The sequence below is a fragment of the Ornithorhynchus anatinus genome, chromosome 3, assembly GCF_004115215.2.
Source record: "Ornithorhynchus anatinus isolate Pmale09 chromosome 3, mOrnAna1.pri.v4, whole genome shotgun sequence".
NCBI classification, from domain to species: domain Eukaryota; kingdom Metazoa; phylum Chordata; class Mammalia; order Monotremata; family Ornithorhynchidae; genus Ornithorhynchus; species Ornithorhynchus anatinus.
In genome coordinates, this window is record NC_041730.1 from 5,985,018 (window position 1) to 6,009,693 (window position 24,676).

The following is a 24,676-nucleotide window of genomic DNA, read 5'->3' on the forward strand; positions in this document are numbered from 1 at the left end:
CCGTGGAACTACATTTCCCGGCGTGCCCCGCGGCCGGCGCCCGCCCGTCATTGGCCGGCTCCGCCCGGCCGGAAGGAGGTGGGCGGGGCGTCCGGCGCGCCTGCGCGGCCGCGGTTCCCGAAGCCGCCGCGAAGATGGCGACCGAGCACCCCGAGGCCCCCAAGGCGGGAGAGCTCCAGCTGCCGCCGCCGCCGCCGCCCCCGCCGCCGCCCCCGCCGCCCCCGCCCGCCCCCTACGCCGCCTGGCCCGTCCCCGACCTGCAGGCCAAGCTCGCGGACATCGGGGCGCCCGTCCAGGGTAAAGCGACCGAGGCGCGGGGCCCGCGTGCGCGCCTCCCCTCCCCCCTCCCCCCTCCCCCCCCCCCGCCGCCTCTCATTCATTAATGGGGCTGTTTGCTAAGCGCTTCCCCTGTGCACAGCGCCGCTCTCATTAATGATCGTATTTGCTAAGCGCTTACCCTGTGCCCAGCGCCGTTCTCGTTAATGTTGGTAGTTGTTAAGCGCTTACCGTGTGCACAGCGCCGTTGTCATTCGTTAATGGTGCTATTTGCTAAGCGCCTACCCTGTGCGGAGCGCTGTTCTCATTAATGTTGGTATCTGTTAAGCGCTTACTCTGTGCCAAGCGCTGTTCTCATTAATATTGGTATCTGTTAAGCGCTTACTCTGTGCCAAGCGCTGTTCTCATTAATGTTGGTATTTGCTAAGCGCTTACTCTGTGCACAGCGCTGTTCTCATTAATGTTGGTATTTGTTAAGCGCTTACTATGTGCACAGTGCTGTTCTCATTAATGTTGGTATTTGTTAAGAGCTTACTATGTGCACAGTGCTGTTCTCATTAATGTTGGTATCTGTTAAGCGCTTACTCTGTGCCAAGCGCTGTTCTCATTAATATCGGTATCTGTTCAGCGCTTACTCTGCCAAGCGCTGTTCTCATTAATGTTGGTATTTGCTAAGCGCTTACTCTGTGCACAGCGCTGTTCTCATTAATGTTGGTATTTGCTAAGCGCTTACTATGTGCAGAGCGCTGTTCTAAGCCCCGGCGATCATAAGGAGTATTATTATTGTCCCCGTTTTGCAGATGAGGTCACTGAGGCCCAGAGAAATGAAGTGACTTGCCCACTGTCGCGCAGCTGACAAGTGGCAGAATTGGGATTCGAACTCATGACCTCCAACTCCCAAACCCGGGCTCTTGCCACTAAGCCACGCTGCTTCTTTAAGCGCTGGGGGGGAAAATACAAGGTGATGAGGTTGTCCCGTGTGGGGCCCACCGTCCTCATCCCCATTTGACAGGTGAGGTCATTGAGGCCCAGTGAAGTGGCTTGCCCAAAGCCACCCAGCTGACGAGCAGCGGAGGCGGGATTTGAACCTACGACTAATGACTCCCTAGCCCGGGCTCTTTCTACTGAGTCACGCTGAGCCCGGGCTGGGGAGGCAGAGGTCGTGGGTTCTAATTCCGCCCCCACACCTCGTCAGCCGTGCCTGTTGGGGCGAGTCTCTTTTCTGGGCCTCAGTTCCCTCACCTGGAAAATGGGGGTGAAGACTGGGAGCCCCACGGGGGACAACCTGATCACCTTGTATCCTTCCCAGCACTTAGAACAGCGCTCGGTACATAGCACTTAACAGATACCATCATTATTATTATCGTGATCCAAGCAGATCAGTTCGGACACGGTCCCTGTCCCACCTGGGGCCCAACGGTCTCCCCGTTTTCCAGAGGAGGGAACTGAGGCCCAGAGGAAGGGAAATGACTTACCCGAGTTCACGCAGCAGACGGAGGGGCGGAGCCCGGGATTAGGACCCGTGACCTTCTGACTCCCAGGCCTGCGATCTGTCCACTGCCCCATGCTGCTTCTCCTTCTTTGGGGGTGGGGGGCACCTGGGGCGCGGGACTCTGACCTCTCCTCCCCTGTGCCCCCCAGGAAGCCGCGAGGAGCTGGTGGAGAGGCTGCAGAGCTACACCCGACAGGTCAGCCACGGGCCGGGCGGCAGGGCGGCCGGATTCCGGGCGGGCGGGGGGGGCCTGGGGGAGTTGGGGGGTCGGGGTCCGGCCGCAGCGGCCTGACCCGGGGCCCTCCCCACCGCAGACGGGCATCGTGCTCAACCGCCCGGTCCTGAGGGGCGAGGATGGAGACAAAGCCATACCACCCCCCATGGCTGCCCAGGTAAGCTCCTGCTAGGGGGCTTCCCCCTCCCGCCCCCCAATACCGCCCTGGGAGGGAGCCCCGGGGTGGGCCTGGAGGCTGCCGTGAGGTGCTTATAATCGTAACGACGATGATGATGATTCAGTCGTATCGATTGAGCGCTTACCGTGTGCAGAGCGCTGTACTGAGCGCTTGGAATGGACAGTTCGGCAACAGAGACGATCCCTGCCCGACGACGGGCTCACAGTCTAGAAGGCGGAGACAGACCACAGAACGAGTAGTGGCGCGATGACTTGAGTTCAGGATCGGGATCATCCCCGACCCCGGGTGCTCGGTGTTTGCTTCTCTCCCCCGGGGGACTTGCCGGCCGACTAAGCGCCGGTCGCCCCGGTGTTCTGATGGCGATGATGATGATGATGATGGTATTTGTTGAGCGCTCACTAGGCGCCAGGCACCGTACTAAGCGCTGGGGTAGATGCGCGATAATCAGGACGGACGCCGTCCCGGTCCCGCGTAGGGCCCTCGGTTTTAATCCCCGTTTTACGGATGAGGGAACTGAGGCTCAGTGAAGTGACCGGTCTGCCAGCAGCCAAATGGCAGAGCCGGGATCAGAACCCGGGTCCTCCGACTCTCGGGCTCGTGCTCGTTCCACTGGGCCCCGCTGCTTCCCGTCTCTCTCTGCCGATCTCTCTTCCCTACAGCTCTCTGGGATACCTCTGCCCCCGCCCCCCATGGGGCTCCCCCCTCTGCAGCCGCCCCCGCCGCCCCCGCCGCCCCCTCCGGGTCTCGGACTCGGTTTCCCCATGGGAGTGGGGCCCCGGCCCCCCGGCCTGGTGCCCCCGCCTCCCATTCGGGTGGGGGATCCGGTGGCCCTGTCAGAGGAGGACAGGCTGAAGCTGGCCCAGCAGCAGGCGGCGTTGCTGATGCAGCAGGAGGAGCGAGCCAAGCAGGAGAGAGCCAAGCAGGTAGGAACTGCGGGGTCGGGGCCGGTCTCGAGGGGCTGCCGTCGTAGAGGGGCTGGGGAGGGGGTCCCCGCCCGTGACGGGGTATTTGTTTTCCGGCGCTTATTACGGCGCTTTGCACGTAGTAAACGCTTAACGTAGGCCGTCGTTATTAATAGTAATAACAACGTTGGTACCTGTTAAGCGCTTACTATGTGCCGAGCACTGTTCTGAGCGCTGGGGTAGACACAGGGGAATCGGGTTTGCCCCCCGTGGGGCGCTCAGTCTCAATCCCCATTTTCCAGATGAGGTAACTGAGGCACAGAGAAGTGAAGCGACTCGCCCACGGTCGCACAGCTGACAAGGGGCAGAGCCGGAATTCGAACTCACCACCTCTAACTCCCAAGCCCCTGCTCTTTCCACGGAGCCACGCTGCTTCTCAATAATAACGTTGGTATTTGTGACGCGCTTACTATGCGCAGAGCACTGTTCTAAGCACTGGGGCAGATACAGGATAATCAGGTTGTCCCACGTGAGGCTCCCGGTCTTCCTTCCCGTTTTACAGATGAGGGAACTGAGGCCCAGAGAAGTGAAGCGACTTGCCCACAGTCACACAGCTGACAGGTGGCGGAGCTGGGATTCGAACCCGTGACCTCGGGCTCCCGAGCCCATGCTCTTTCCACTGAGCCATGAGTGCCTGTTGTGTGGAGAGCACTGTACTAAGCACTTGGGAAAGTACAATATGATAGTAGTAATTATGGCGTTTGCTAAACACTCACTATGTACCGGGTGCTGTACTAAGAACTGGAGTAGATACGAGCAAACTGGGTTGAACACAGACCCGGTCCCACATGGGGCTCGTTTTACAGTTGAGTTAACTGAGGCGTAGAGAGGTTGAGTGACTTGCCCAAGGTCACACATCAGACAGATGGCAGAGCCGGGAACAGAACCCGTGAACGTCTGGCTCCCAGAGCCCGGGCGCTATCCGTTTCTTGCCCCCGACGAGTTTACGGTGTAGAGGTGGGAGACGGACAGCCGAACACATAAATAAATGTCAGAGACGGACATGAGCGCCGTGGGGCTGAGACGGGGGAAGAAGAAAGGGAGCGACTCAGGGTGACGCAGAAGGGAGCGGGAGAAGGTCGTGGCGGGCGGAGGGGGCTGGTCTGTTGGACCGAGAGTTGTGTCTTCAGCAGCGGCTTCAGATTTGAGCCCCGAGGGGGTTCGTAAGTGCGAGAGGGTCGGAAGCAGGTCAGAATGACCGGTGTACGTTGAGGGGCAAAAGAGAGCCGTGAAGGGGCGAGTCTCTAATGTTAACGATAATGGGATTTAATAGGTACTTAGCACTAGGGCAATAATAGTAATTATGGTGTCTAAGTGCTTACCGGGTATCGAGCACTTTTTAGCGCCGGGTTAGATAAAGATCATCAGATCCCACTTGGGGCTCACAGTCAGCACTCATTTGGTACTCGCTGAGCACTTACTGGGAGCAAAGCACCGAATTAAGCGCGTGGAAGAGCGCTTACAGTCCGGCAGATGTATTCTCTGCCCACGACGTGCTTACGGTCTAGAGGGGGAGACAGGCATTAGTAGAAATAAACAAACAAGTGGCAGATACGGACGTAAGTGGCGTGGGGCTGGAAGGGGGATGAATGAAGGAAGTGAGTCGGGGCTGGAGAAGGGAGCGGGAGAAGAGGAAAGGAGGGCTTAATCAGGGAAGGCCTCTTGGAGGAGATGTAGGAAGTAGATACGGGGCCGGCAGATGGGGTAAATGTCCCGCCCCTCCTGGGATCCACCGTCTGTCTCGTCCCCGTTATACCGATGAGGAAACCGAAGCCCGGAGAGATTAAGAGGTTCTTTCCAGAGTCCCACAGCAGGCCAGTGGCAGAGCTGGGACCCGCCCCCAGGTTTCCTGACTCCCCGGGCCGTGCTTTTTTCCGCCGGGCCTCACTTCCCTTTCTCTTTTAGGGAGAACACTCCATGAAGGAACATGAGCTCTTGGAACAGCAGAAGCGGGTAAGTGCCCCATCCCCTTTTGGCCCCCGGCCTCGTGGTCCAGAAGTGTCCCGGAAACCTTCAGGACGCTGAAAGCAGACGTTGGAAATCGGCTCTGGGTTTCCCTTCTAGGCTGCCTCCCCCCCCCCCCCCCCAAACTTTTCTTCCAGTCGATCCCGAGTCCCCCGTGCTTTTCGTTTTCCCGAGACCTTCGGCAGCGTGGACGTTGAGTGGGGGGCCCTAGATCCACTTGAACCCTGATTGTATGGAGAGGGAAGCCCGGCCCACGTCCACAGAGCCCGGGCTTCTTACTTCGAGATCCGTGCTCTTCTACCCAGGTGCCAGGTCTGGCTCCTGAAAGGGCTGGGCCCCCCCCGGGCGGAGCTTGGGATGGAGGGAAGCCAGGCTGGGGCCTTTGCGGTCTTCCCCATCCCCCTTCCGTCGAAGAGGCGTTTTCCAGCCACTCCGCCGACGCTCCCCCGTTTTCCCGTTTCCCGTTACAGGCGGCCGTGCTGTTGGAACAGGAGCGCCAGCAGGAGATGGCCAAGATGGTGGCCCCGGTTCCCCGGCCCCCTCCAGACATGGTCCCCATGGGAGTCCGAACTCCCATGGTCCCCCGGGGTAAGGGCCTGGAGCCTGGAGGGCTGGCGGCGGGGAGGGAGAATCGATAATTCTTCACCCGGGGCCGGGTTTTCTGACGTCGAACCTCTCATCTCATTTTGGTAGCCGCTCCCGTCGGACCCGTGGGCCACGTCGGGCCTGTGGGCCACGTCGGACCCGTGGGTCACGTCGGCCACGTCGGGCCCGTGGGCCACGTCGGGCCCGTGGGCCACGTCGGGCCCGTGGGTCACGTCGGGCCCGTCGGCCACGTCGGGCCCGTCGGCCACGTCGGGCCCGTCGGCCACGTCGGGCCCGTGGGCCCCGTGGGCTCCGTCGGCCCCGCCGGCCCCGTCGGCCCCGCCGGCCCCGTCGGCTCCGTCGGCCCCATCGGCCCCGCCGGCCCCGTCGGCTCCGTCGGCCCCATCGGCCCCGTCGGTCCCGTCGGTCCCGGCGGCCCCGGCGGTCCCGGTGGGCCTGTGGGTCCTGTTGGCCCGCCGCTCCCTGGGGTCCCCATGGGAGCCCCGGTACCAAGGCCCCGTGGCCCCCCGCCTCCCCCGGGAGAAGAAAACCGAGAGGTGAGCCGGGCGGTCAGAGTTGCAGGCGCTGCGGCGTAAGCTCCTGTGGTCCCGTGGGGGTCCGGGCCGGGGGAGGCGTGCGGCCCGATTGCCGAGCCACGAGCCGGCGGCCTGGGCCCGGGGAGGGAGCGGGGCCCGACTCCCTGACGAACGGGGCCCGTGGGGCCAGTCCCTTCCCATCTAGTCAGGGCGTCAGGAGGGAGCTCTCGGAGGGCCAGTGGGCGTGAGGGGATCGCGCCCTCTAACCGGGGAGTCTCTGGCAGGTGGACGACCCCACCGTGGGGCCCAAGATCCCCCAGGTTTTGGAGAAGATCCTCCAGCTGAAAGAGATCAGGCAGGAAGAGCTGACCTCCGTGCACGGTGAGTGGTCCCCGAGGACGGCGGTGCGGCGGGTCCCCCCGGCCGGGGCGGGAGGCCATCCCAGCCACCTCCGTCCCCTCCCGGCAGAAGGGCACCGCCCAGTCCTTGGCCGGCGGGTCAGGAGGGGTGGGGGCTCTCCGAGACGAGCCCCAGCTCCTCTTTCGCCCGCCTTAAAGACGAAGAGGACATGGAGACAGACACCAGGTCATCCCTGGCGGCCTCCACCTCAGAGACCGAGGACGACACAGCCTCCCTGTCCAAGAAAGAGGTACGGGTTTAAGGCCCCGCGTCCACGGAAGAGAGCAGCGGCCAGCGGGAGGCAGGAGGGGGCTCCCCGGGGCCTCCGCTCGTCTTCGGGGGGCACTTACGCGTACGTCCTACCACAGCGATAATAATGGTGCTATTTCTTAGGCGCTTACTACGTGTCCCGGCACCATCCTGAGCCCTGGGGGGAGATACGGGCCCGTCAGGTTTCACGTGGGGCTCGTAGTTCATTCGGTCAGCAGTATTTATTGAGCGCTTACTATGTGCAGCTCATTGAACGAAGCGCTCGGAATGGACAAATCGGCAACAGAGACGGTCCCTGCCCCTGGACGGGCTTACAGTCTAATCGGGGGAGACAGACAGATAAGAACAATGGCAATAAATAGAATCAAGGGGACGTACATCTCATTAAAACAATAGCAATAAATAGAATCAAGGGGATGTACGTCCCATTAACAAAATAAATAGGGTAATAAACTAAGTAGGAGGGAGAAGGAGGATAAAACCCCCATTTTGCAGATAAGGGAACTGAGGCACAGAGAAGTGAATCAGTCAACTTTACTGAACTCTCACTGTGTGCAGAGCACTTACTAAATGCTTGGGGGGAGAGTAATAATAATAATAATAGTTAGTAAGTACGGCATTTGCTAAGCGCTTACTGTGTGCCAAGCACCGTTCTAAGCGCTGGGGTGGATACAGGGTAAGCAGATTGTCCCACGTGGGGCTCACAGTCTTCACCCCCATTTTACCGATGAGGGGACCGAGGCCCAGAGAAGCCAAGTGACTTGCCCAAAGTCACACAGCTGACACGTGGCAGAGCTGGGACTAGAACCCACGACCTCTGACTCCCAAGGCCGGGCTCTCTCCGCTAAGCCGCGCTGCTTCTGTAAAGAGTCGGTAGCCACGTGCCCCGCCCACCGGGAGCCGACAGTCCGGAGGGGGAGACAGATCCATGTAAATCAGTGCATCACGGCTAGGGACGTAGGTGCCGTGGGACCGAGGGAGAATCAAGGGGGCAAATCCACGTTCGAGGGGAATGCGGAGGAAGTGGGAGAAGAGGAAATGAGGAATCGGAGAAGGCTTCCAGGAGGAGGCGTGCTTTTAAGAAGTCTCGGAAGGTGGGGAGAGCGATGGTCTGTTGGATGCGAAGGGGCGGGGATGCGAACGAGAAGGCGGAGGCGAGGTAGACGAGATCGAGGTACGGTGAGCCGGCGGGCGTTAGAAATAAATGAAGTGACTTGCTCGGGGTCACAGGGCAGACGGGGTGGACCCGGGTCCTCTGATTCCCGGGCCCGGCTCGTTTCCACTAGGTCGTGCTGCTTCTCTACGGATCCCGTTTCCTAAACGCTAACTCCCTGTTTCCCAGAGAAGCAGCGTGGCCTAATGGAAAGAGCGCAGGCCGGGGCGGCAGAGGAGCTGGCTTCCCGCCGTGGCCCTGCCCCTTTTCCGCCCGGTAACTTCGGGCAAGCCGCTTCGCTTCTCTCCACCTCGCCCGTCAAATGGGGATCCAGTACGTGCTCTCCTCCCTCCTTAGATTACGAGTCCCTCGTAGAACGGGAACCGTGTCCAACCTAATTCTGATAGGCGAGCTCGTGCGGGCGGGGGTCGCCCCTGTTCATTGTCGTGCCGTGCTTTCCCGAGCGCTTAGCCCAGTGCTCCGCACACGGCAAAGCGCTTAATGGATACGATTTAATGAAGGTCAAGTGCTCACGCAGGCGCCGAACCGAGCGCCGGGGTAGGCACCGGTTCATCGGGTCGGACGCGGTCCCCGTCCCAGGTGGGGCTCAGTCTCAATCCCCGTTTCACAGGTGAGGGAACAGAGGCACAGAGAAGCCGAAGTCATTCGCTTTAAGATGACCCAGCCGACAGGTGGTGGAGCCCGGATTAGAATCCGGGTCCTTAGGACTCCCAGGGCCGCGTCCTATTCACCGGGCGACGCCGCTTCTCTGATTAACCCGCTTAACCCCTGTCGGCTCCAACGCTCGGAACGGCGCCTAACGCGTACCGTTCTCGTCGTCGTCGTCGTCCCTCCTTCCCCCTTCTAGTTTAGCGCCCGTCTCCTCCGGTGGTTTGAAAGCTCCTCGAGGGGAGGGACCGTGTCTGCCGACTCCGTCGTACTCTCCCAACCGCTTGGTACGGTACCCTAACTCAGCGGGTGCCCGCTGAGACCCTTGATCAATTGAGAAGCGCAGGGATAAGAGGAGGCCGAGGAGCGGCCTCCCAGGGGAGAGGGGAGGCCGGTGGAGGGGCCCGGACCCCCGCCCCCGCCCCCCGACCCTCCCGTCTCCCCGCAGAAGAACCGGAAGCGTCGGAACCGGAAGAAGAAGAAGAAGCCGCAGAAGGCGGCCGGGGGGCGGGCGGCGGCGGCCTCGGAGGGGGAGAAGGAGTCGGCCAAGGCGCGGGCCCCCGAGCCGCCGGCCGCGGCCGTGGAGATCGAGTACGTGACCGAAGAGCCGGAGATCTACGAGCCCAACTTCGTCTTCTTCAAGAGGATCTTCGAGGCCTTCAAGGTGGGCCGGCCGGGACCGCCGGGGAGAGCCTGAGGGATGAGGCGGAACTGGGGCCAGGGAAGGTGGGAGCAGGGCTGGAGCTCTGTAAACCGGAAGGCAGCGTCTGGGGGAGAGAGGCCCGCCGGGCACCGGGCGCTCACCCTCTCTGCTCCTCCCGGCCTTCCGGCCTTCCTCCCCTCCGTGTCCCCGCCGCCCCTCCCGCCCCTCCCGTCCCTCCTGGCAGCTGACGGACGACGTGAAGAAAGAAAAGGAGAAGGAGCCCGAGAAGTCGGACAAGCTGGAAAGCTCGGCGGCCCCCAAGAAGAAGGGCTTCGAGGAAGAGCGCAAGGACAGCGACGACGACAGTAGTGACGACGAACAGGTGAGGGGGGGCCCGGGGCCGGGGCCGCGCTGGGCGTGACTCGGTTTGCTTCCGGGCTCCGGAATCCGGCAAGGCGAAGCCCAGGGATTGGGAGGGGAACGCGGGGCTCGGTGGGAAGAGCCCGGGCTTGGGAGTCCGAGGTCATGGGTTCGAATCCCGGCTCTGCCCCTTGTCAGCTGGGTGACCGCGGGCAAGTCGCTTCACTTCTCTTCAGTTACCTCATCTGTAAAATGGGGATGAAGACCGTGAACCCCAGGCGGGACAACCCGATTCCCCTGTGTCTCCCCCAGCGCTTAGAACAGTGCTCTGCACATAGTAAGCGCTTAACAAATACCAACGTTATTATTATTACTATAACTTTTCGGAAGAAATGGCAAATCCACCCGCTAGTCTTTTCTTCCGATGGTTTGCTCCCAAGCATTCGGTAGAGTGCCCCGCTCAACCTGGCTGCCGTGTGACCCTGGGGAGGTTACTCGACTTCACCGTGCCTCAGTTACCTCGTCTGTAAAATGTGGATTCAGACTGTGAGCCCCAGGTGGGACAGGGACTGTGTCCAACTTGATTTGCTTGTATCCACCCCAGCTCTTAGTACGGAGCCTGGCACATAGTAAGCGCTTAACAAATACCACAATTACTATTACTAATTATGAATAACAACAGCGAGAAGAGTGCTTAATAATAATAATAATAGTGTTTATTAAGCGTGTACTCTGTGACGAGCACTGTGCTGTACGCCGGGGTAGGTTCAAGATAATCAGGCGGGCTACGGTCCCTGACCCGCACATTCATTCAGTCGAATTTATTGAGCGCTTACTGTGTGCGGAGCACTGTACTAAGCGCTTGGGAAGTACAATTCAGCAACAGATAGAGACAACCCCTGCCCACAATGGGTTCACTGTCTAGAAGGGGGGAGACAGACATCAAAACAAGTAAACAGGCATCGGTAGCGTCATTTTAAATAAATAGAATTATAATAATAATAATAATAATGTTGGTATTTGTTAAGCGCTTACTATGTGCAGAGCGCTATTCTAAGCGCTGGGGGAGATATAGGGTAATCAGGTTGTTCCACATGAGGCTCACAGTCTTAACCCCCATTTTACAGACGAGGTGACTGAGGCCCAGAGAAGTGAAGTGACTCGCCCACGGTCACACAGCCGACAAGTGGCCGAGCCGGGTTTCGAACCCATGACCTCGGACTCCCAAGCCCGGGCTCTTTCCACTGAGCCACGCTGCTCCTCTATAGATACGTACGCATCGTTAGTAAAAAATAAATAGAATTGTAATTATAAATACGTACGCATATACGCAAGTGCTGTGGGGCGGGAAGGCGAGATAGAGCAAAGGGAGCGGGTCGAGGCAGCGGTGGGGGGGAGCGGAGGAAAGGGGGCCTTAGTTTGGGATACGGGTTAAGCGGGGGGCTACCGCCCACCCTCCCCGGGACCACAGCTCTTCGGATACAGATGTCACAGGAATCACGGTCTGAGAGAGGGAGAGAAGGGATCTTATTCCCATTTTACAGATGAGGAAACCGAGGCCCCGAGAGGCCCCACAGCAGAGCTGGGGTTAGAACTGGGGTCTCCCGGCTTCCGGCTCCGTGCCGCTTCCATCGGGCCGCGCGGTGCCCCTTGAGAAAGGTTCCCGGAGGAATGAGCGGAGTGAGCGGGGCCGGTCTCTTGGAGGATTTACCCGTCTGTCCCCTTGCAGGAGAAGAAACCAGAAGCTCCCAAGCTGTCTAAGAAGAAGTTACGGAGAATGAATCGCTTCACGGTGGCGGAACTCAAGCAGGTAAAAGCCACAGGGTTGGCCCGGGGGGCGGTGGGGGCTGGGGGGGCAAGACGCGTCGGACCGGCCCCCCCCCCCCCCCCGCCCGCCAACTCTCCCTGCCTCCAGAGGCCTCCGAAAATCCCACCTCTTCCAATAAGCCAGAGACCCCCGTCAGCCACCCGTAGTGCTCGTGACCTCATCGAGACCCACCTCAGCTTGTGCCCGTTTATTCAGCGGCTCATTCTGACCACGGGGGCGGTAGATACTTTCCGTCGGTCTCCCCTGTTGGAGAGGAAGCCCGCTGCGGGCAGAGAACGGCTCCCTTCTATATTTTGAACTCCTCAAGCGGGCTACCTGACCTGGGGGCGCTCAGTAAATACTACCAGTGGCAACAGCAGGATGCGGCGTGGCCGCTGGAAAGGGCCCGAGCCTGGGAGGCAGAGGCACTGGCCGTCTGTGTGACCTTAGGCAAGTCACTTCGCTTTTTACTTCTCTGTTGTTAAATTGTGTCTGTCAAACTCTAACTAATGTGCTAAGCACCATTCTAAGCTCTAAGGTAGATACGGGGTAGTCAGGTGGGACGTAATTCCCGTTTCCCGCGGGGCTCACCGTCTTAATCCCCATTTTACAGCGGAGGGAACCGAGGCACAGAGGAGCGAAGCGACTCGCGTGAGCTCACGCAGTGGAGCCGGGATTAGAACCCGGTCCCTTCTGACTCCCGGACCCGTGTTCCGTCCGCTAAGCCACGCTGCTTTTCTGGCGCTTCTCTGGGTCTGTTTCCTCACCTCTAAAATTCGGCTTCAGTACCCGTCCTCCCTCCTGTTTAGGTGGCGAGCCCCATGTGGGAGAGGGACTTGTCCGCCCTGATTAGCTCGTATCTACCCCGGCGCTTAGAATGGTGCCCGATACCTGGTAAACGTTGAACAGGCACCTTAAAAATAGAGGGACCGACGCCACTGACGCGGTGAATTCCGTGCCCGAAATTGCGAAAAGGACCGCCGACGGGAGCAGAGGGAGCAGGAGGCAGGGCCTGGGCGTTTTTCAGCTAGTGAGCGTCCAGGTGCCCAGCTGAGCACACACCACTGGTTCTCGAGAGGTCGTTGTCCTCCTCGGGGCAATCATTGGTGACCTGGCTGAGAGGTCGAACTGGCCAGAAAGGAATTTAATTCACGCCATTTGTTAAGCACTTATCGTGTGGCGAGCACCGTTCTGAGCGCTGGAGTGGATGCAGTTCCTGCCCCATGTGGGACTCGCGCTGTTAATCGCCGCTTTCCGGATGAGGTCACTGAGACCCAGAGCAGCGAAGTGACTTGCCTAAGGTCACACAGCCGACAGGTGGTGAAGCCGGGCTTAGAACCCAGATCCAAGCCCGGGCTTGGGAGCCAGAGGTCATGCCTTCGAATCCCGGCTCCGCCACCTGTCAGCTGGGTGACCGTGGGCAAGTCACTTCACTTCTCTGGGCCTCAGTGACCTCATCTGGAAGATGGGGATTAACCGTGAGCCTCACGTGGGACAAGCTGATGAGCCTGCATCTATCCCAGCCCTTAGAACGGTGCTCCGCACAGGGTAGATGCTTAACGAATACCAGTATTATTATTCTGACTCGCAGGCCCGTGCTTTATCCACTGGGCTCTGCTGCTTCTCGGGCTCCTCCCCTTCATGCTCAGCTCCCGGCTGGCATCTTTCTGGTATTTTTGGCTACCGCAATAACTTATTCTTTTCGTAATGGTGTTTGCTATGCCTTTACCGTACGTCCGGCACCGTACCGAGCGCTAGGAGAGACAGGTTCATCAGGTTGGACCCGGTCCCTGGCCCCCATGGGGCTCACAGCCTTAATCCCCATTTACAGCCGAGGGAACCGAGCCCCAGAGAAGTGAGGTGACATACCCGAGGTCACACAGCGAACAAGTGGCGGAACCCGGATCAGAACCCAGGTCCTTTTGATTCCCGGGCCCTGTGCGCTATCCATTAGGCCACGCTGCGTGTCATCTGGGTAGAAGCCACATTTTTCCTCAGAAATCCCGTGTGACGGGAGCGGAGGTGGAGCCCTCGGGGGCCGGGGCCGGAGGCCGCGACCTCGGGCGGAGGGCTCGGGTCCCGCGGGCCGGGGCCCTCTCGGGGAGTTGCGGAAAGAGGCGGGGCCCGAGGGACGGGGCCCGGCCCCGGGTCGCCGGGCGGCCCCGGGTTGACGGGCGGCCGCGGGCGTCCCTTGCAGCTGGTGGCCCGGCCCGACGTGGTGGAGATGCACGACGTGACGGCCCAGGACCCCAAGCTGCTGGTCCACCTGAAGGCCACGCGCAATTCGGTCCCGGTGCCCCGGCACTGGTGTTTCAAGCGCAAGTACCTGCAGGGCAAGCGGGGCATCGAGAAGCCGCCCTTCGAGCTGCCAGACTTCATCAAGCGCACGGGCATCCAGGAGATGCGCGAGGCCCTGCAGGAGAAGGTAAGGCCGGGGTCCCGGGGGCCGTAGGACGGGACCGGCTCCTCCCGCTCTTCCCGAGGATCCCCGGCCCGCGTCCTGCCTCTGGCCGCCAACGCCCTCCCTCCTCAAATCCGCCAGGCAGTGACTCTCCTCCTCTTCAAAGCCGAGAGGCCTTCCCAGACTAAGCGCCATCATCTCCCACTTCCTTCTGCGTACCCTGACTTGCTCCCTTTGCTCTTCCCTCCCCCTCCCAGCTCCACACCACTTATGGATATATCTGTCATTCCATTTATTTGTATTGCCCCCCGCCCCCAATACCGTGAGCTAGTTGTGGGCAGGGATCCTCATGGTCTACTGTGGTGTCGTACTTTCCCAAGCCCTTAGTACAGTGCCCTGCACAGAGTAAGCACTTGATAAATACGATCGAATGAACGAATGAAATGCTCCGGCGCCGTATCATTGGATTAACTGGATAGTTTCTTCCCGAAATTGGGACCTAGGACGTGATGGGGATCCAGACCGACGTGGCCCAAGGTGCAGGCCGAGGGTCACGGCAGAGCCGCCCGGGGCCCGGGATCCTGTGGGCAGGGGGTGGGTCCCTTCCTTACTCCACCCGATCCGGGGCACCGCGTTCGTTCATTCAGTCGTATTTATTGAGCGCTTACTGTGTGTAGACGACCGTACCGAACCCTTGGGAGAGTCCAATAGAACAGTCAGCGGACGCATTCCCTGCCGACAGCGAGTTTGCGGTCTGAAGCCTGCAACACCCAGTGGGAGCTCAGTACCCGCTACGCTCGTATTCTCCCGATGGCTTGTTCCGGCGCCCCGCGCGCGAGAGGCGCTCGATCGACGCTGTCGATTGACTGCCCGACCCCGGCCACCCCCGGCGGTCCCTCTCTCTCGCCCGCGCCACGGCTTGGCCCCCTTCGCTCCCGGCCCGGTTCCGGAACCGGTCCCGCCCCGCTGCCGGACGTCCCTGGCTGTGCAGAACCGGGAGGCGGTTGATATTCCCAGCGGTGGTTGGATTCTACCCCGTGGGGCGGGCTGGGGGCTCCGGGCGGGCTTAGGAGGCTCTGACGGATGGAGTCCGCCGGCTCCCGGCGGGGTCTGCGGGGGTACGGGGCCCACCCTCCCGGAGAAGCTTGCCTCAACCCGCGCCTTTCCCAGGAGGAGCAGAAGACCATGAAGTCCAAGATGCGGGAGAAGGTGCGGCCCAAGATGGGGAAGATCGACATCGACTACCAGAAGTTGCACGACGCCTTCTTCAAGTGGCAGACCAAGCCCAAGCTGACCATCCACGGAGACCTGTATTACGAGGTGCCCGGGGAGAGAGCCTGGCCGGGGCGCGGGGAGTGGGAGGAAATCACCGGCGTCACCCGCGGCACAACTCCACCCCTCCGGGACTCCCCTGTGGGGGGCCGTCGGAGCTGAGCTCTCGGCCTCGCTCACCCCGGGCCTCTGTCCCAAGGTGGGTGGGGGACCCCCCTCCCAGTCTCCCTTCAGATCTTCACTTTCCCTTTCGCCCTCCCCGCTGCCGAAAACGTAAAGCGCAAGTTCGACCCCTTCGCCGTAAGCTCCGAGGCCGAGCTCGGTCCGGTGCTCCGCACAGAGTAAGCGCTCAGCGAGTCCCGTCGACCGAGTCACTCTGCCTCCTCCCGACGGCCTTCCCAGGGACCGAGTTTTCGATCGCCCCGGGTGGGCGCGGAGACTTGGCGTTTTAAGCGGCTCTGGGTTTAGACCAGAGGCGGGTCTGGAGGGTGGAAGGAGGACCAGATGAATTTAGGGAATTGTAATAATAATAATAATAACAACGTTGTGTTTTAAGCGCCGGGGTATACAGGGTAATCAGGTTGTCCCACATGAGGCTCACAGTCTTAATCCCCATTTGACAGATGAGGTCACTGAGGCACGGAGAAGTGAAGCGACTTGCCCACGGTCACATAGCTGACACATGGCGGAGCCGGGATTAGAACCCGCGACCTCTGACTCCCAAGCCCGGGCTCTTTCCACTGAGCCACGCTGCTTCCCTGAATGGTGGCATTTGTTAAGGGCTTACTATGTGCGAAGCGCTGTTCTAAGCACTGGGGGGTACGAGGTGATCGGGTTGTCTCTCGTGGGGCTCACGGTTTTAAGCCCCGTTTTACAGATGAGGTCACCGAGGCCCGGAGAAGCGAAGTGACTTGCCCAGAGTCACACAGCCGGCGAGCGGCGGAGCCGGGATTAGAACCCTAAGCTCCGTGCCCTTTGGGAAGAGGGATGGGCAGTCTTCCCACCCCTTAAATTTTGGGGTCCCCCCCCCCCCCCGACCTCCCCTCCCGTCTGCCCCCAGCCTTCGCGATGCTCCCCTTCGTCGGGAGGCCCCGGAAGGGGCTCTCGCCCGAAACCCTCCCTTCCCCCGCCCCACTGAGACGGCGGCCCCCATTCTCCTCCGTCTCCCCGGGTGTTCTCTGCCCGTGCAGACCGCCGTTAGGGGCGGGGGTGGGGGGGTGGGCGGCAGGTGGGTCACGGGCCTTCCCGTCTCCTTCAGGGGAAAGAGTTCGAGACCCGCTTAAAGGAGAAGAAGCCAGGAGACCTGTCGGACGAGCTGCGGATCGCGTTGGGCATGCCCGTGGGACCGGTGAGTGGGGCGGAGGCGGGCCGGGGGGCGGAGCCGAGAGGCGCCCAGCCAGCGCGTCGCGGCGCCCCGGGGCCGGCCGAGAGTACGCGACGACGCCCCGTTCTCGTCCTCAGAACGCCCACAAGGTTCCTCCGCCGTGGCTGATTGCCATGCAGCGGTACGGACCGCCGCCCTCGTACCCAAACCTCAAGATCCCGGGACTCAACTCCCCCATCCCTGAGGTGAGCCGCCCCCTCCCGCGCCCCCGCCGTCGCCCCGCCCCTCCCCGGCTCGCCGCCGGGCCGACCCGAAGGGCTTCCCTCTCCGGTGCCCGGCGTTCCGCCCCGGGAGGCGGCGCGGACCCACCCGGCCCCCTCCCTCTCAGGGCTGCTCCTTCGGCTACCACGCCGGCGGCTGGGGCAAGCCCCCCGTGGACGAGACCGGGAAGCCGCTCTACGGGGACGTGTTCGGAACCAACGCCACCGAGTTCCAGGTACCGGCCCCCCCCCCCCCGGGGCTCCTCGGGGTTGGAGTGATGGAAGCGCGGAGGGGGGGACACACACACACTTGTGACTTTGGTCTCGGGGGGCCGTCGGCCTCGGTGCCGGGGGAGCGGGGGGAAGCGACGGGATTGGGGACGGCGGTGACCCGGTCCCCTGGGGACCCCCCCCGCCCCGGGCTCCGTGCTTCAGACCAAGACCGAGGAGGAGGAGATTGACCGCACCCCCTGGGGGGAGCTGGAACCGTCAGATGAGGAGTCGTCGGAGGAGGAGGAGGAGGAGGAGAGCGACGAGGACAAGCCGGACGAGACGGGCTTCATCACCCCCGCGGACAGGTGGGCCGCCTGGCTCCGGCCGGGGGGGGGGGCGGGGTCCCGGGGGGGACGGTGCGTGGTGGGGACCCCCGCCCCCGGGGCTGACCGGCGCCCGCCGGGTGCCCTCCCTCCTCCGGCCGTCCTCGGCCGTCCCCGCACAGTGGTCTCATCACCCCCGGAGGCTTCTCGTCAGTGCCGGCTGGAATGGAGACCCCCGAGCTCATCGAACTGAGGAAGAAGAAGATCGAGGAGGCCATGGATGGGTGAGGACGGGCCCGGGTGGGGTTGGGCGGGAGGCGGCGGACCAGAACTCTCGCTGGGAACGTGGCGCTCGGCTCAGCCCGCTTTCCGAGTGTGCCGTTGTTGGCCGAGCTGCCCGGAGGAATCTAGGGGCGGGGGGGGGAGGCCCTCCCCTCCGTCTCGCCCGCGGACTGGACCAGAAAGGGCCACGCTCCTCGGGCTGACCCCCCGCTCCCTCTCTCGGCGCGGGCCTGGGAGTCGGAAGGTCGTGGGTTCTAATCCTGGCTCCGCCACTTGTCTGGGGACGGTCCCTTCACTACTCTGGGCCTCAGTCACCTCATCTGTAAAATGGGGATTGAGACCGTGAGCCCCATGCGGGACGGGGACTGTGCCCGACCCGATTTGCTTGTCTCCACCCCAGAGCTTAGTACGGTGCCCGGCACAGGGTGAGCGTTTTAACGGTCACCGCGATTCGTCCCCACAGCAGCGAGACGCCCCAGCTGTTCACCGTGCTGCCGGAGAAGAGGACGGCCACGGTCGGAGGCGCCATGATGGGCTCGACCCACATTTATGACATGTCCACGGTGAGGAGGGGTGCGGGAGGCGGGCCGGCTCGGCTCCGGCCCGGAGCTCCGGGGCTCCGGGAAGGGCCGGGGAAGGAGGTGCTCCCAACCTCCTCGAGGGTAGGAAACGGGTCTTTCGAGGGCGACGATTCCGATCATTGTGGCGTTTGGTAAATGCTGAAAAACCCGGGCCACCTTGAGCGCTAGGGGATGTGTAATAATAACGATGTTGGCATTTGTCAAGCGCTTACTATGTGCCCGGCGCTGGGGCACTGTTCTAAGCGCTAGATAAGATAACCAAGCAATCGGTCGCCTTTATGGCGCACGTACGGTGTGCAGAGCGCTGTACCAAGTGCCCGGGAGGTACGGTATAACATTAAACAGCCACGTTTCCTGCCCACCGCGAGCTGCGTGGCTCGGTGGGAAGAGCCCGGGCTTGGGAGTCGGAGGTCATGGGTTCGAATTCCGGGTCTGCCGCTTGTCAGCTGTGGGACCGTGGGCAAGTCACTTAACTCCTCTATGCCTCGGTTCCCTCATCTGTAAAATGGGGACGAAGACTGTGAGCCTCACGTGGGACAATGTGATTACCCTGTATCTCCCCCAGCGCTTCGAACAGCGCTCTGCACATAGTAAGCGCGTAACAGATACCAACATCGTTATTATAATTAGAGGGGGAGGTGCCGTGGGGCCGAGGGTCGGGTGAATGAAGGGTACCCATCCAGGTCGGACACAGTCCCTGCCTCACGTGGGGCTCCCGGTCTGAGCGGGAGGGAGAACGGATATGGAATCCCCAATTTGCAGGTGAGGAAACTGAGGCCCAGAGAAGTAAAGTGACTCCCCAGAGGTCACGTAACAGGCAAGCGGCAGAGCCGGCATTAGAACCCCAGTCCTCCGACTTCCCGGGCCGGAGCTCTTTCCGCTGTGCTGTGCGCTTTCCCGGTTGTACTCTTCCAGGTGCTCGGAGTTGTTTACTCGGAAGTTGCCCGGTAGATGTTCTTGATCGTTTGGGAGCCGGGGAAGGGATCCGGGAAAGGCAGAGCTTGGATCCTAACTCGGCCCGGGGCGAGCGGTCGTGTGATGGAGCCGGGGGGGGGTTCTCGACTGTCGAAACCTGGACAGCCGACAGTGATGATGATGATGATCATCGTGGCGTTTAAGAGCCGGGGTTGATAGGAGATCAGGTTGGACGCCGTCCCTGTCCCTCGTGGCGCTCCCGGGGAGAGGGACCGTAGGTTCACCCCCTTTTACAGGTGAGGGAACCCGGTGCCGGAGAAGTGAGGTTTACCCGCCCGAGGTCCCACAGGCACGTTCGGAAGCCAAGTCCCCCGACGCCCAGGCTCTCCCCGCCAGGCCCCGCCGCTTTCCCAGCGGCGCCCCGACGCCCGCTTCCTTCCAGGTGATGAGCCGCAAGGGCCCGGCCCCCGAGCCGCAAGGAGTGGAGGTGGCCCTGGCCCCCGAGGAGTTGGAGCTGGACCCCATGGCTATGACGCAGAAGTACGAGGAGCACGTGCGGGAGCAGCAGGCCCAGGTGGAGAAGGAGGACTTCAGCGACATGGTAGCCGAGCACGCCGCCAAGCAGAAGGTGACGGGCCGCCCCGGAGGCAGGCGGGCTCTGGTCGGGCGGGTCCCGGAGGCGACGACGCCCTCGGGTCGGGGGCGGGGAGGGTGGGCCGCGTCCCAAATGTCCTCTCTCTACTCCCGGAGGAGGGGGCGGGGAGCTTCTTGGAGCCAGACCCCCTCCCCGAGGCGGGCAGCGCGGCCGGGGCCCCGTGCCGACCACCAGCGGGCCCCGGGGCCCGATCGGCCGGGCGAGACTCTGCGTGACCCCGATTTCTTCCCGACCCCTTTTTCCTTCCCGTTCTGCAGCAGAAGAAGCGGAAGGCCCAGCCTCAGGACAGCCGGGGCGGCAGCAAGAAGTACAAGGAGTTCAAGTTTTAGCTTTCCTTCTGCCTCGAACATTCGCTCCCCCCTCCCCTCCCCGGGAGGCCAATAGCCTGGACACCTGCCTCTCATTCTCCGTTCCCGGTTCCCCAGGGCCTGGTCCCCTGCCGTTTCGGGAGACTCGCCTTCAGTTTCCTGTTCTTATAATGGATTTGTTTTGTAAATAAAGCCGTGCCAGTGACAGAAGGGAGCGGATACGTTCCCCGTGCGGGGGTGATGACGGAATTGCTCCCGCTTAAAACGAGGAGGGATGGCCCTTTTTCGTGACACTTAGAAGTGGGGCGGAGGCCAAAGGAGCTGGCTGGAGCCTGGACCCGGGCGGGTGGGGGGGGGGGGGGGTCACCGAAATTCGGGGCTTGAACGTTGCTGAGTTGTGCATTGCGAGCGCTTGGTACAGCGCCCTGCACGTAGTAAGCGCTCGATAAATACCGTTGAGTGAATGGGACAGTTTAGGATCCTACGTTGAGAGGGAGCTGGCTGTTGGGCCTAGCCTCCCGGCTCAGCTCCACCTAACTGGATTAGCTGGCAGTTGGACGGTGAGCTAAAAACAACCCTGGGGGCTTGAGAGAGGAGCTGGGGTGGGGAGAAGTCACCTCACCACAGCCTGCCACGTGGCCTAGGCCGTGAAGAAACGGCCGCTCACACCCACCTACCTGGGGAGTCTGGAACAGAGCGAACCCCGAGGATGAGCAGGAGTCAATCAGTGGTATTTATCGAGCACTTAACAACAATGATGACGTTGGTATCTGTTAAGCGCTTACTATGTGCAGAGCACTGTTCAAAGCGCTGGGGTAGATACAGGGTCATCAGGTTGTCCCACGTGAGGCTCCCGGTCTTCATCCCCATTTTCCCGATGAGGGAACTGAGGCCCAGAGAAGTGAAGTGACTTGCCCACGGTCACCCAGCTGACAAGTGGCAGAGTCGGGATTCAAGCCCATGATCTCTGACTCCCGAGCCCGGGCTCTTTCCACTGAGCCACGCTGCTTAAGAGTGGGCAGAGCACTGCACTGAACACATCGGAGAGCATGAACCGTAAACTCTGGACCCCTAAGCTCCTGGTGGGCAGGGCCTGCGTCCACCAACGCTAATAACAGTAATGCTGGTATTCGTTATGCGCTTACTATGTGCAAAGCTCTGTTCTAAGCGCTGGGGGAGATACGAGGTGATCAGGTTGTCCCACTTGAGGCTCCCAGGCTTCATCCCCATTTTACAGATGAGGGAACTGAGGCACGGAGAAGCGAAGTGACTTGCCCCAAGTCACCCAGCTGACAAGCGGCGGAGCCGGGATTAGAACCCATGACCTCTGACTCCCAAGCCCGGGCTCTTTCCGCTGAGTCACGCTGCTTCGCTGTTATAGTGCACTCTCCCGAGCGCTCAGTACAGTGTCCTGCACACGGTAAGCACTCAGTAAACGATCGGTTACAGTAGAGTAGGAAGACACGACCACTGCTGGCCTTGAGAAATTTATAGTCCGGCGGATGGGAAAGGCGAGAGACTGATGAAGCGCTGCAAGCTTGGGATAGAAGCGGCGTGGCACAGTGGTTAGGGCAAGGGCCCGGGAGTCAGAAAGTCACGGGTCCTAATTCCGGCTCGGCCACTCGTCTGCTGTGTGGCCTCGGCCGGGTCGCCGCACTTCTCCGGGCCTCGGTTATCTGTAAAAGGAGGATTACGACTGTGAGCCCTGTGCGGGACGGGGACCGTCCCACCCGATTTGCCTGTATCCGCCCCGGCGCTTAGTACAGTGCCTGGCCCGTAGCGCTTAACAAATAGCCCAATCATCGTCGTCACCCTCATCGGGCTTCTAGCCCCGTGGTGGCTTGTGGTATTTCCGTGCCACGATCGTATTTATTGAGCGCGTACTGTGTGCGTAACACTGTAGTAAGCACTTGGAAGACCCTACCTACCACAGGCTTATAGCCTTCGAGCGGCCTAGTGCCCGAGCGGCTACTTTTCGAGAAGGGAAATGGGCCCAGAAAGGAAAAGCGACTCGTGCCGGCGGGGCCCCGGCAGAGGAGGAAGCGGGCCGACGGGCCGGAACCCCGGCGCGGCCGGCTGCCGGCTCCCCTCTCTCCCGTGGGCAGACCGGCGGTTGGAAAGATGAAACGTCCTCCGTACCCTTTCCCTCCCTGCTCCCGGGAGGAGAACCTCAGCGGGGGTCCGTCCGCCCTGGCCGGGGCACCCCGGTGTGGCCTCGCGGCGGTGGGCCCGGGCCTTAGCTCGACGCCCCCGATTCTCTGACAGGTGTACGTCGAGTTGTCCGTTCCAAGCGCTTAGTACAGTGATCTGACGTAGTAAGCGCTCGGTCAATAGGATTGAATGGAAAGTGAGTGGTCGGGGAGGGGAGGGCTTCCCGGAGACCACGGCCTGAGGTTTCCTGGAGGCCCGAGGCCTAGGCTGGTCACCTGTCAAGGGATGGTCCCCGAAGTGCCCCGGGGGGGGGGGGGGGAAGGATGACCCCTCCCCACCTGCACTTTGGGAGTCAGAGGTCATGGGTTCTAATCCCGCTCCGCTGTCAGCTGGGTGACTTCGGGCAAGTCACCTCTCTGGGCCTCGGTGACCCCAGCCGTAAAAATGGGGATGGAGACCGGGAGGAGCCCCCCGCCGGACAGCCCGATCACCTCGTATCCCCCACCAGCGCTTAGAACGGCGCTTGGCACGTAGTAGGGGCTCAACAGATGCCATCGTTATCGGTACTATGATTCTTCCCTCCCGCTACCGGCTCCTCCCCCGGCCGCTTCAGAGCAGGAGGCCGGGGGCCCGGACGCCCGGGTTCCTGCTGTAACAGGATGTGGGGGAGGATGTGGGGGGGACAAGGGGGGTGGGGGGCGGAGCCACGTTCCCTGGGCCTCTTCCGTGCACGCGCCTTCCCCCCCGGGGACGCGCCCAGCCCGCATCGGCGCCTGCCCTGCGGGAGGCGAGGGGGCAAGAGCTCAATGGAAAGAGCCCGGGCCTGGGGTGTCAGAGGTCATGGGTTCTAATGCCGCCTCCGCCGCCTGTCCCCCGTGTGACCTGAGGCAAGTCACTTCGCTTCTCCGGGCCTCCGTGACCTCGTCCGTCAAAGGGGGATGGAGACCGAGAGCCCCGGGTGGGACGACCTAACTACCTTGTATCTACCCCGGCGCTTAGAACAGTGCTCGGCACATAGTAAGCGCTTAACAAATACCAGCATTATTATTCCCTCATCTGTAAAATGGGGATGGAGTCTGTGAGCCCCACTTGGGGCCACCCGATGGCCTCGTATCCCTCCCAGCGCTTAGAACGGCGCTGGGCACGCGGTAAGCGCTTAACCAATACCGGCATTATTGTCCTCTCTGCCTCAATTCCCTCATCTGTAAAATGGGGATGGAGCCTGCGGGCCCCACGTGGGACCAACCCATGGCCTCGTCTCCCCCTCCCGCAGCGCTTAGGACAGTGCTGGGCACACACGGTAAGCGCTTAACAAATGCCGGCATTATTATCCTCTGTGCCTCAACTCCCTCATCCGTAGAATGGGGACGGAGCCCGTGGGACCACCCGATGGCCTCGTATCCCCCTCCCCCGGTGCTTAGGACAGCGCTGGGTACACAGTAAGCGCTTAACGAATACCGGCGTTACTATCCTCTGTGCCTCAATTCCCCCATCCGTAAAATGGGGATGGAGCCTGTGGGCCCCAGGTGGGACCACCCCATGGCCTCGTATCCCCCGCATTAATGCGGGTATTCGTTAAGCGCTTACTGTGTGCCCAGCGCTCTTCTAAGCGCTGGGGGCGATACAGGGGAATCGAGTTGTCCCACGTGAGGCTCACAGTTAATCCCCATTTGACAGATGAGGTAACCGAGGCCCAGAGAAGTGAAGTGACTTGCCCACAGTCGCCCAGCTGCCAAGTGGCAGAGCTGGGATTCGAACTCATGACCTCTGACTCCCAAGCCCGGGCTCTTTCCACTGAGCCCCGCTGCTTCTCTATCCTCTGTGCCTCGATGGCCCCATCCGTGAAATGGGGATGGAGCCTGTGGGCCCCACGTGGGACCACCCGCTGGCCTCGCATCCCCCTAGTGCTGGGCACACAGTCAGCGCTTAACGAATACCGGCATTACTATCCTCTGTGCCTCAACTCCCCCATCCGTAAAATGGGGATGGAGCCCGTGGGCCCCACGTGACCCCCAGCGCTGGGCACAGAGGGGGCGCCGAGGAAATCCCAGCGGTCACTCACAGGCCGCGCGCGCGCGCGCCCCCGGCGGCGTGGCGGGTGGGGGGGGGGGGGGGGGGCGGTAAAGTACAGCGCGCGTGCGCAGCGGCTCGGCGCGCGCCCTGCAGCTGGAGGGCGGAGCCACGCGGCGGCGCCCCCTCCCCCCCTCCCCCCACCCCGAGACACGCACGCGCACGGTCGTCCTCGCGCTCGCGCCCACGCGCCCCGCAGCGGGCGGGCGGGCGGGAGGGCCGGGCGCGAGGCCCCGCGCGTGCGCGCTGGCGGCCCGCCCGCCCCAGCAGGAGCGACGGGCCGACGACGGGCTGAGGGGCGGACGCGGCGGGAGCGACGCCGCCGCCGCCACCGCCACCGCCGCCACCGCCACCGCCGCCACCGCCGCCTGAGGCGTGCCGAGCCCGGGCC

General features: G+C 62.0%; 1 protein-coding gene across 1 annotated transcript; it reads left to right on the forward strand.

Moving 5' to 3' along the window:
• Nucleotides 1-101: 101 nt before the first annotated feature.
• Nucleotides 102-20,271, forward strand: SF3B2 (splicing factor 3b subunit 2). The gene is made up of 22 exons (XM_029060160.2): nt 102-297; nt 1,918-1,964; nt 2,083-2,160; nt 2,841-3,104; nt 5,049-5,096; nt 5,579-5,696; nt 6,141-6,250; nt 6,514-6,610; nt 6,787-6,878; nt 9,169-9,384; nt 9,608-9,745; nt 11,453-11,533; nt 13,728-13,955; nt 15,102-15,251; nt 16,462-16,551; nt 16,665-16,772; nt 16,916-17,023; nt 17,223-17,365; nt 17,506-17,607; nt 18,069-18,168; nt 19,544-19,729; nt 20,014-20,271. The coding sequence occupies exons 1-22, from the start codon at nt 135-137 to the stop codon at nt 20,083-20,085; spliced, it is 2,739 nt and encodes a 912-aa protein (XP_028915993.1). The 5' UTR covers nt 102-134; the 3' UTR covers nt 20,086-20,271.
• The last annotated feature ends 4,405 nt before the right edge of the window (nt 20,272-24,676 follow it).

Bases quoted from the DNA above. Each gene is read 5' to 3' on its own strand.
- SF3B2 (XM_029060160.2), top strand. From the start codon at position 135: ATGGCGACCGAGCACCCCGAGGCCCCCAAGGCGGGAGAGCTCCAGCTG. The intron at 5,097-5,578 runs GTAAGTGCCCCA...TTCCCGTTACAG, and splicing joins TCTTGGAACAGCAGAAGCGG to GCGGCCGTGCTGTTGGAACA. The intron at 15,252-16,461 runs GTGCCCGGGGAG...CGTCTCCTTCAG, and splicing joins ACGGAGACCTGTATTACGAG to GGGAAAGAGTTCGAGACCCG.